General features: G+C 36.9%; 1 protein-coding gene across 1 annotated transcript in view; it reads right to left on the reverse strand.

The window, feature by feature from the left end:
- The window catches only part of DDX4 (DEAD-box helicase 4), an 89,913-nt gene extending 78,196 nt beyond the window's left edge, over nt 1-11,717 (reverse strand). The window contains exons 1-2 of the mRNA XM_053596281.1: nt 11,646-11,717; nt 9,733-9,793 (exon numbers count right to left, since the gene is read on the reverse strand). Of these exons, the coding sequence (XP_053452256.1) occupies nt 9,733-9,793; nt 11,646-11,717 (133 nt within the window). The remainder of the gene's footprint in view (nt 1-9,732; nt 9,794-11,645) is intronic.
- Nucleotides 11,718-12,468: the final 751 nt, after the last annotated feature.

The raw sequence follows: 12,468 nt of genomic DNA on the forward strand, positions 1-12,468 counted from the left end.
CACTACTAAATTCTATCAAACTGTCAAAGCACCAATACCTATTCTTCTAAAACTAGTCTAAAAAGTGAAGAGTAGGGCATTTTCCACTCATTCTACTAATATGAGGCCAGCATTACCCTAATACCAAAACCAAATAAGGAGATACACACAAAAACGAAACTATAGGCCAGTATTACTGATGAAAACAGATCCTCAGCAAAATACTAGCAAACTGAATCCAACAGCACATCAAAAAGATTATATATCATAATCAAGTGGGATTTATCCCAGGGATGCAAGGGAGCTTCATCATGTGCAAATCAATAACATGATACAGCACACCAACAAAATGAAGAACAAAAACCGTATGATCATCTCAATAAATGCAGAAAAGCATTTGATAAAATTCAACCTCCCTTCATCATAAAAACTCTCAATAAATTATATATAGAAGGAATATATCTCAACAGAATAAAGGCTACATATGATAACTCTAAGCTATTAATAACATCATACTGAATGTAGAAAACGAAAGCTTTTCCTTTAAGAAATGGAACAAGGCCAGGTGTGGTGACTCACGCCTATAATTCTAGCAGTCTAGGAGGCCTAGGCAGGTGGACTGCCTGAGCTCAGGAGCTCAAGAACACCCTGGGCAAAGCGAGACAATGGTCTTACAAACAGAAAAACTAGCTGAGACAAGAGGATCACTTGAACCCAGAAGTTGCTGTGAGCAATGACACCATGGCACTCAACCCCAGGGTGACCGAGTGACCAAAAAAAAAAAAAGAAAGAAGACAAGGATGCTCACCTTTTCACCACCTTTATTCTACATAGGACTGGGCATCCTAGCCAGAATAAGCAAAAGAAAGAAATAGAAGGTAAAGGAGGAAAACAAATTGTCCTTGTTTGCAGATGACATGATCTTATACAGGTTGACTACCTCTTATCCAAAATGCTTGGGACCAGAAGTGTTTCCAATTTCATACTGTTTTCAGATTTCAGAATATTTGCATTACACTTCCTGGTTTAGTATCCCTAATACAAAATCCAAAAGGCTCCAGGGAGCATTTCCTTCAAGCATTACACAGATAATAAAAGTTTCAGATTTCAGATTTTCAGATTAGAGATGCTCAATCTGTACGTAGAAAACCTAAGGAATACACCAAAAAATCCCTCTTATAACTGATAAATTCAACATAGTTGCAGGATACAAAAAAATCAGCATAAAAAAAGTTCTTATACACCAATAAATAGCTAAAAAAGAAATCAAGAATGCAATCCCATTTACCATAGCTACAAAAACAACAACAACAACAAAAACAACCCTAAGAATACATTTAACCAAGGAAGTAAAATCTCTACAACAAAACCAATAAAACACTGGTAAAAGAAATTAAAGAACATTTAAAAATGGACAAACATCCTATATTCATGGATTGGAAGAATACTGTTAAAATGTCCATACTACCCAAAGTGGTGTACAGATTTGATACAATCCTTACCAAAGTATCAACAACATTCTTCACAGAAACAGAAAAAAAACCTAAAATTCATATGGAACAACAAAGAGCCCAAGTAACTAAAACAATCCTGATCAAAAAGAATAATGCTGGCAGCACACTATCCGACTTCAAATACAGTAGAACCTCGGTAAGTTGACCACCTAAGGGACTATAACAAACTGGTCAACATACAGAGGTGGTCAAAAGACAGAGATGATCACCACAAGAAGTAGACCTGCTGTACTAATACATGTGGTGCATGTCTGGTCTATGAAAATTAGGTCAACTTACGGAGGTGGGTAATTTAGGGAGGTGGTCAACTACGGAGGTTCTACTATATACTACAAATCTATAGGAACCAAAATAGCATAGTATTGCTATAAAAAGAGAAACAGACCAATGAAAGAGAATTGAGGGGCGGCGCTTGTGGCTCAAGGAGTAGGGCGCCGGTCCCATATGCCAGAGGTGGCATGTTCAAACCCAGCCCTGGCCAAAAAAAAAAGAAAGAGAATTGAGAATCCAGAAACAAATCCATGTATTGATAGCTAACTTACTTTCAACAAAGGTACCAAGAACATACACTGGGGAAAGCATAGCCTCTTCAATGAACAGTGCTAAGAAACTAGGATATCTATGCAGAACAATGAAACTAGACCCTTATCCCTCACCATATACAAAAATCAACTCAAAATGGGTTAAAGGCTTAAATATAAGACCTAAAATGATAAAACTACTACCCTAAAATGATAAAACTACTGCCCTGACACTGTCTTATTTTAAGGTGTGCTCCCAAAGATGCGCTAGGTCTTATTTTCAGGGGATGTCTTATCTTTCAGGGGATGTCTTATCTTTCAGGGGATGTCTTATTTTTGGAGGATGTCTTATTTTAGGGGAAACAGGGTAGAAAAATTCATAGGAGAATTCCTCTTTTGGACACTGGCCTGGGAAAAGATTTTTATGGCTATGACTTCAAAAGCATAGGCAAAAATAGACAAACAGGATATTAAACTAAAAAGCTTCTATACAGCAAAGTAAGCAGAATGTTGTAGAATGGAAGAAAATATTTTACAAGGGATTGTTACACAAAATATAAAAGGACCTCCAACAACTCAACAGCAAAAATAAAAAGAATGCGATTTTAAAAATGGGAAAATTAACTGAATAGACATGTCTGTTTCTTTTTTTTTTTTTTTTTTTTTTGTAGAGACAGAGTCTCACTTTATGGCCCTCGGGTAGAGTGCCGTGGCGTCACACAGCTCACAGCAACCTCCAACTCCTGGGCTTAAGCGATTCTCTTGCCTCAGTCTCCCGAGTAGCTGGGACTACAGTCGCCCGCCACAACGCCCAGCTATTTTTTTTTTTGGTTGCAGTTCAGCCGGGGCCGGGTTTGAACCCGCCACCCTCGGTATATGGGGCCGGCGCCTTACCAACTGAGCCACAGGTGCCTCCCAGACATGTCTGTTGCAAAAGAAGACATACAAATGCCTGAGGAGTATATGAAAAATGTTCATCACTACTAATGAAATGCAAATCAAAACCACAAGAGATCATCTTCATCTCAGTTAGAATGGCTATTATAAAAAAGAAAAACCACATGCACACAAATGCTGGCAAGGATGGGGAAAAAATGAAACTCTTATACTCCTTTTGTTAGAAATTAGTACAGTCATTATGGAGAAGAGTATGGAGGTTCCTCAAAAACCTAAAAATAGGACTCCCACGTAATCCAGCAATCAATTGCTTATATACCCAAAGGAAAGGAAATCAGTGTACTGAAGAAATATCTGTACCTCCATGTTTACTGAAGCACTATTCACAATAGTCAACTTATGGAATCAATCTAAGTGTCCACCAAGAGATGAAGGAACAAAGAAAATGTGGTATGCATACACAATAGAATACTATTCAGCTATACAAACAAATGAAATTGTATCATTTGCAGCATCTTGGATGAGCCTGGAGGGTATAATGTTAAGTAAAATAAGCCAGGCACAGACAGATTACTACCACATGGTTTTCACTTCTATGCAGAAACTTAGAAAATTTATATCACAGTAGAGAGAACAGGGCTGGAAAGGAAGATAGAGAGAGGCTGGGGAAGCTGAGGCAAGAGAATCGCTTAAGCCCAAGACTTAGAGGTTGCTGTGAGCCGTGTGACGCCACGGCACTCTACCAAGGGTAGAGTGAGACTCTGTCTCTACAAAAAAATAAAAAATAAAAAAAACACAAACTTATAGCTAGATAGGAGAAATAAGTGTTAATGTTTTATGGCACTGTAGAGAGACTACAGTTAACAATTTAGTATGTATTTTTAAATAGCTAGAGATCTTGAATGTCCCAACACAAAGAAACAGATGTTTAAAGTGATGGGTATGCTAATTACCCTGATTTGATCATTATGTACTGTACATATCAAAATATCATTCTGTATACCATAAATATATACAATTATTATGTGTCAATTAAAAAGTTCAGCTGTAATGGTCATAGATTAAGTAAAATTGGGTTGACAAAAACAAAGGGTCAAATTCAAGGTAATAATTATTAGATGTGTATCAGATAGTAATCATTTGAGTACCATAGGTATTAGGCACTACATCAGGCCTTTATATAAACTAGTTTACTTAACACTCACAAACTTAAGAGGTTGTTATTCTCATTTTAAAAAGAAAGCTAGGCAACTTTTCCAAGGTTATCCATCTAGTATCAAGACTGGGCTTCAACATGAACCCCATCATCAGACTTAACTTGCTGACTTAACATTCTCTACAGTAATTACACTAAAAGCACCATGACATTTCCAGATAGTATTAATAAATCAGGCAAGGGCCTCATTAGTCATTCCAATTTGAAAGACAAAACACAAGACAGGTACAATTATTTTTAAGAATTATAGGAATCAGTATGTAAGACTTTTGAAAAGCTTAAGCCAGTCTAAAAGTAATGATCTCCAAAATAGGATGTTTTGGTAAGAAACCTATCTTTTCTTCTTTGCTAATACTACCCAATCCAAAGGAAAATACACAATTCTTTGTTTTACATTTAATTTTTTTTAATATTTCAAATCTCACAATAGTTTCAGGGATAATGAAATGGTATGCTATCACTAATATAAATCATAAAGTCCTCCTTGCAATAAACACATTTCAAAAAATCAATAAAGAAGTCCACAATATTGATAAATTTCAGAGTACAAGTGCTTTTCTTCAATACTATGAAAACTCACGAAAACTAAAGAAATAAAAAAAAACTCCATTAAAAATGAATTTAGGTTAGTCTATACAATCCCTAACAACTGATCACAAATATTAACTCCTACATATATTTGGGCCTCATCCAGAAAGAAGGTCCAAATTTTGAATAAGAATTTAAAATCCACATACTCAACCACCAAACAAAAGAAACAAATTACGGAAGGGGCTTCAATGGGAGCTCTAGGTCTCTATAATCTTCCCACCTTCTTCCACGGTGGTCTGTCTAATCCAGGGTGAGGAAAATTAAAAGAAGATGAGAAAAGATTTAAAAAAGAATTTTGAAACTATGTAGCAGTACCTAGAGCTGCCAGCTATCCTAAATGCTAATCCCTTTTATAATCCCAAGTAGCTGAAACACTGGACACTTAACAATTCATCAGTGTCCAGTTTTCCAACCAGAGATCAAAGAATATAGTTTTAACAATAACATACATACAAATTACCTGGGGATCTTATTAAAACACAGATTCTTGTGCAATAATTCTTGGTTCTGCATATCTAACAAGTTCCCAGGTGATGCGAACATTACTGGTCTGCCAATCACATTCTAAGATTTTTTATATCCACCACAAGACACATACTAGAAAACATTCTGAACAGAACCATTCATAATGTGCAAATTATAGAAACTACCCAAATAACCATCAATATGATTTTAATTTAATGTAGACTGAAGAATATTACACAGCTACAAATACTTTTTAGTGTGTGTGTGAGACAGGGGGGTCTTCCTCTGTCACCTAGGCTAGAGTGCAGAGGTGTCATCATAGCTCACTGCACCCTCAAACTCCTGGGCTTGAGTGATCCTCCTGCTTCAAGCTCCCTAGTAGCTGGGACTATAGGTGCATGCCACTACCCTGGGCTAATTTTTCTATTTTTTTGTAGAGACAGGGTCTTTAGCTCGGGCTGGTCTCCAACTCCTGGCTTCAAGCAATCCTCCTACCTCAGCCTTCCAAAGCACTATGACTACAGGTATAAACCAGTATGCCTGGCCCTCTACATCTACAGGGTGTCCCCAAAGTTGCCATACTTAGGTGAAATGGAAAATTGTAGCTAACTATATTCATTTACAAAATATTCATTACAGAAGTTCACATAGAAATATTCAACACATACAGAATATTTTCTCAATACTTTGTAAAATTTTGTAATGACAACTTTTGGCACACCTTATATTTTTAACAGCATGGAGCAAAGCTCAACAAGAGAGAACACATGATTCCATTTTGCATGATTGTCATTTTTGGAAAAACTGATCTGTGCTGTTAGAAATCAGCATAGTAATTACCCCAGAGAGAGAGATAGTGTGTGGAAGATGACAAAGTAATTCCAGGGTGCTGCTAATGCCGCTTCTTGATCAGGGTGCTAGTTAAAGGTAAGTGTTCAGTTTGTGAAAATTCAGTTAGCTGTACATTTATGATGTCTTCCTTACTCAAATATATTGAATCTGTGTGTACACTACGCTTCAATAAAAGATTTAAAAAATACAAAAGAACTTGCCATGGACTAAACGGTTTGTAGACAATTCTATAAAATTGCATAAGAGATGAAATTTGAATTACACATCAACAAGGAAAAGACAGAATGCTTAGATGATACTGGAAAAACTGGGTTGCTATATGCAGAGAAATAAAATTGAATCCTTATTTCATACCATATTCAAAAGAATGGATTCAATTATACACTCAAAAATGATTAAGATGATAAATTTCATATTGTATGTATTTTACCACAATTCAAAAGCAAAGAAAACAAAAATTCCACAATAACTGAATACCCGCAGCCTGCTAGGTTGACCAGAAAAACCCTAATTTCAGATTCTTTTTATAAGCCCTGTAGGTACACTCGTATTGTATATAGAAGATAGATAAACATGAAAAGCAAAAGTCTAAAGAAGATAATGTAGGAGGCTACTTTTTTTTTTTTTTTTTTTTTTGAGACAGAGTCTATGTGGCCCTTGGTAGAGTGCCATGGTGTCACAGCTCATAGCAACCTCAAACTCTGGGCTTAAGCAATTCTCTTGCCTCAGCCTCCCAAGTAGCTGGGACTACAGGCGCCTCCCACAATGCCCATCTAAAGAGGCTACTTTTTGACAAAGGTAAGGAACCATTTAAAACAAAAGCAAATAGAAAGCAAAAAAATTAGTTTAATGACTTCAGAATTAACCGCCACAACACCCGGCTATTTTTTTGTTGCCATTGTCATGGTTTAGCTGGTCTGGGCTGGGTTCAAACCTGCCAGCCTTGGTATATGTAGCTGGTGCTGTAACCAATGTGCTATGGGTGCTGAGCCTCCAGAATTAAAATTTCTGATAAGGCAGATCACAAAGTTGACAGGTAAAAGAAAGGAAGAAGATATTCAATATCCAAATGAGAAAAGAGCCTAAAGTCTAGAATGAAATGGGAATGACTGCTAATCAGTAACAGCACTAGCTACTGCAATAGAAAAATGAACTAAAAATATGAACGGGCAACTTACAAAATAACAAGCATATGAAGAGACAATTGAGTTTGTCAGAAATCACAAATATTAATACACATGAGATTTTACCTTATGGCCTACAGACTGGCTGAAATTAAAAGCCTAAATAATTTCAATGTCAGGAAGAATATGGGGAATCTGAGAACACTCATGATGACCTACTGATGGGAGTACAGACTGGCATAGCTATTGTGGAGAGCAATTTTGAAATACTTAGCCAAATTAAGCACACATATACACCTCTCCATGATGCTATAACTCCACTCCTGAGTCCATTAGCTAAATAAATTCTCACTCTTGCCCATAAATGGACATTCATCCTGTGGTAATGGAGGGGAACAGGAAGTAATCTCAATACCCACCATGGACAGAGAAGGTGGGTAGATAAAACTTGGTGATAAACAGCCAAGAACACAGTAAGTAAAGCAAGCAAACAGCCCTCAGAATGGGAGAAGATATCTGCAGGTTATGTCTCCAACAGAGGTTTAATAACCAGAATCCACAGAGAACTCAAACGTATTAGCAAGAAAAGAACAAGTGATCCTATCGCAGGCTGGGTAAGGGACTTGAAGAGAAACTTCTCTGAAGAAGACAGGTGCATGACCTACAGACATAGGAAAAAATGCTCATCATCCTTAATCATCAGAGAAATGCAAATCAAAACAACTTTGAGATATAATCTAACTCCAGTAAGATTAGCCCATATCACAAAATCCCAAGACCAGAGATGTTGGCGTGGATGTGGAGAAAAGGGAACACTTCTACACTGCTGGTGGGAATGCAAATTAATACATTCCTTTTGGAAAGATGTCTGGAGAACACTTAGAGATCTAAAAATAGACCTGCCATTCAATCCTATAATTCCTCTACTAGGTATATACCCAGAAGACCAAAAATCACATTATAACAAAGATATTTGTACCAGAATGTTTATTGCAGCCCAAATCATAATTGGTAAGTCATGGAAGAAGCCCAAGTGCCCATCGACCCACAAATGGACTAGCAAATTGTGGTACATGTATACTATGGAATACTATGCAGCCTTAAAGAAAGATGGAGACTTTACCTCTTTCATGTTTACATGGATGGAGCTGGAACATATTCTTCTTAGTAAAGTATCTCAAGAATGCAAGAAAAAGTATCCAATGTACTCAGCCCCACTATGAAACTAATTTATAGCTTTCATATGAAAGCTATAACTAAGTTATAACCTAAGAATATGGGGAAGGGGGAAAGGGAGGGGAGGGAGGGGAAGAGGATGGGCAGAGGGAGGATGATTGGCAGGATTACACCTGCGGTGCATCTTACAAGGGTACATGTGAAACTTAGTAAATGTAGAATATAAATGTCTTAACACAATAACTAAGAAAATGCCAGGAAGGCTGTGTTAACCAGTGTGATGAAAATGTGTCAAACGGTCTATAAAACCAGTGTATGGTACCCCATGATCGCATTAATGTACACAGCTATGATTTAATAATAATAAAAAACTTGGTGATAAAGTATATGAAATACCATGTCATTTGAAGTAATGAAATCAATAACACAGTGATGAGAGGGGAAGGAAAAAAGAATGGTTATCTTTAACACAGTAACATGTTTCCAAATTAAAAATACATGTGCCTGGCAGCGCCTGTGGCTCTAAGGAGTAGGGCGCCAGCCCCGTATGCTGCAGCCCCAAAACTGCAAAAAAAAATACATGTGCGTATATTTTAAAACACATACAAAGTGGTCACATCCTCCACCTTTCTTCTGTGCTGACTAGTGTCAGCCTCTGACCCACCTTCAATTAAACTGCAGAATTCTGATAGAGAAATATTTGAAGTTGATGGGGAAGTTGCCAAACAATCTGTTTATATACTAACAATAGAATTTCAGCCTGCTTTAGATTCCAACAAAGTGAAAGGATTACTGTCACGAGTTTAATTGCCTAGTCTAAGTCCTACTACTTTCACACATCTTCCCATCCACATAAATTCAATAAAACAGAGCTGGACACCTAGATGAAACAAGTGCAGAAAGATAGGGTAAAAGAAAGGGGCAACAAAAGAATACCAGCTCCTTTATCTTGACTCATTTATCTTGACACATCTTTCCTAAATTAGTTTTCTGATCTCAAAGAAACTCATGATATCTTGCTGGTATGGAAGGGTTGGCTTAAGCCTTAAACAATTTTTATCCTAATAGTTCACCACAATTGCTTCAACAATCTTGTAGTCCAAAGTCTCACTCCTTCATGTCAGGAACCTGACAATGCCCTAGCAATCTGAAAACCAAATATGCAACTTCCAGGTTGGGCAAAGGTTTTACTGCAACCCACTAAATCAAACAAAACAGTCTCTATAGCAGTACACTCTCCCCTTTCTCTCTTCTGGCTAGAAGTTCTCCCTTCCCATAATATCCAAATCAGAATGAATTTTCACTAGGAAATATAAACAACACACTCTACAAGATGTCACTCACTAAATGAAGCCCTTAACCTAAACAGCATTTTACTGTTTTGCCTTACCACATACCTGATGATGAAGAGGGAGTCCTGTTAAAAGTGTCTCCATTTGCTCCAGAAGAATACCTATCCTGTAAAAAAGGAGGAAAGAAAAGACTAGTTTCCTAGTTTGAATAATAAGAATGCGTCAACTACTATTTCACAAGTAATAGAAAATTTTAACAATTGAGCTTTGTTCAGAACAAAACAATGACAGAACCTAAGGTCTTCTGGATTACTGGATGTTCCTTTTTTAATTATTCTAAGACATCTTCACTTTAACATGGTATGTATAACATATTAACATAGTCACTTTAAACAGTGGTCGGCAAACTACATCCATGACCCAAATATGGTAAGCCACGTATTTCTCTAGGCAGTTCTACTGCCAACTTCATTCACCTATGTTTATCCATGACTGCTTTCGCACTACAACAGTAAAGTTGTGACAGAGACCATAAGGCCTACAGAGTCTAAACCATAACTTATACATTTACTACCCAGCACTTTATAGAAAGTTTGTTGATGCCTGACTCAGAAATTTGGTCACTTAAATTACCACATGCTTGGAAAGTATAATGAATATATTAATAGAGAGATAAAATCTGGTCAAAGAAACATGAATAAATCAATGCTTGCCAATATACAATATTAGTTTGCAAAGTTTCATGTATTACTGTATATAGGCAGTCCCCAACTTATAAACATCCAATTTATGTACAACTTGCACTAACAAGAGGCTATTACAGGTATATGTAAATGTGCCTGTTCCAACTCACATACAAATTCAACTTAAGAACAAATCTATAGAACCTAGCTTGTTCACAACCAAGGGAACTGCCTACCAGATGTCTTCAAACTTTTTAAAAAGAGGGCCAGCTCACTGTCCCTCAGGCTGTTCAAGGGTCGGACTATAGTTTAAAAAAAAAAAACTATGAACAAATTCCTATGCACACTGCACATATCTTATTTTGAAGTAAAAAAAAAAAAAATTGGGAACAAATACAATCACACCGCCGCATGTGGCCTGCGGGCCATAGTTTGAGGACCCTGTCTCATCAAAACTGTACAGAGTAGAGCATAGAAGATTAGTGGGTAACAGATCCTACAGTAAAGTACTACATAAATTTTAAAAACCCCCACTGTTCATCTAAAGTGAAATAATATACTCCCATTTTTTAAAAGCGGAATTAACACTAAAATAAAGAAAATTCATTTATGCACTGAAAACAATTTGTCTATGTATGCATCCCACTGCTGCACTACAAATCCAATAAGTGATGTATCCCTTGGCTACAAGGGCAAAACATTCACAGTTAATTTCAATCAAACTTGTGACAGCAGTATTTGAAGACTATCTTTGATGCTATAAAATAATGACTGTTCCATTTTCTCCACCTGAAAAGTCAGAATTAAAACCCAAAACTTACCCCAAGGCGCCTATTCTTCTGAATTGCAATGTTAACTATTCAAATGCCAATAAGAAAAAAAGATCTGATAATCTGTAGAAACTGATTGTATTATCTGAATCAGCCTAATATATTTATTTTGAGAGCTCTCCTGCACAAAGCTAATTTCCAATTTTCAGAATTTAAAATATCACCCAGGACTAAATTATTGTTTTCAGTTTTCCATACAAATGTCTCTCAGAGACATTCAACCACATTTGTGCAAATGTGCTTTCACCTGTGATAAGCCCTAAATCACTACATTTAAATTAGATCGTTAATATTATTACATCTATTTTAGCTTGTAATTATAGCAAAATACCTCAGATCATTTTACTCTAGTTGAGGATTAGCATGCTCTTCTCATTCCGGGTAAAATAGCTTATAACAATCACAATAAGCACTGAAGCAGACTTTATAATTTACAACTTGCCCACCACCGTGATTTTCAACTTTGATAAAATCCGTATCATTTAGTAACTGCAAACTTTATTACCTTTTCAAATACAGGAACATAGGAGGACACATGAGGTTTGATGATTTCTGCCTCCCAATCTTCATCTCCCATGGTGGCTCCAAATTCTGTTTTTTATTTAAAAAAAAAAATTTAACAAACATGTATATTGTGCCTTGATTAGATCAGAATCAAACCTTTAAAAGCATAAACTATCACTGTTTCATATACACCTCTTGAAACTATTCAACTAGGTGTTGGTTTTCCATAAAGTTTTTGCAAGACGAATTAGGCATTGCTTCTTACTTAGAAATGGCATTTATAGCCATCCTTTTTATCTTTAAAATCTAGTTTAAGCACTTAACAAATTATCCTAACAACGGCCATGACTCCAGTGATGCTTTTCCCAGTCTGTTCACAGTATTTATCTCTTCCCTCAAAAGGTTCCCCAATTGACTCACTGGACATTAAGGGAGGAAAAAAAATTTTTTTTTTTTTTTGAGACAGAGTCTCAAGCTGTCACCCTCGGTAGAGTGCTCTGGTATCACAGCTCACAGCAACCTCAAACTCTTGGGCTTAAGCGATTCTCTAGCCTCAGCCTCCAAAGTAGCTGGGACTACAAGCGCCCGGCTATTTTTGTTGTTGTTGTGATTGTCATTGTTTCAGCAGGTCCGGGCCGGGTTCGAACCCAACAGCCTCGGTGTACGTGGCTGCACCCTATCCACTGGGTTACTGGGGCCGCCCAGGGAGGAAAATTTTTAAAGAAACCACTCAAGCTTTCTCCCTTCGCCTGCTTCCCTTCAAAGGCGAATGAACAGGATACTGGGTTTGGGGCTTTGTTTGTGATTTTGTTTTCAAGAGAGAG

The sequence above is a fragment of the Nycticebus coucang genome, chromosome 1 (assembly GCF_027406575.1).
Source record: "Nycticebus coucang isolate mNycCou1 chromosome 1, mNycCou1.pri, whole genome shotgun sequence".
NCBI classification, from domain to species: Eukaryota; Metazoa; Chordata; class Mammalia; order Primates; family Lorisidae; genus Nycticebus; species Nycticebus coucang.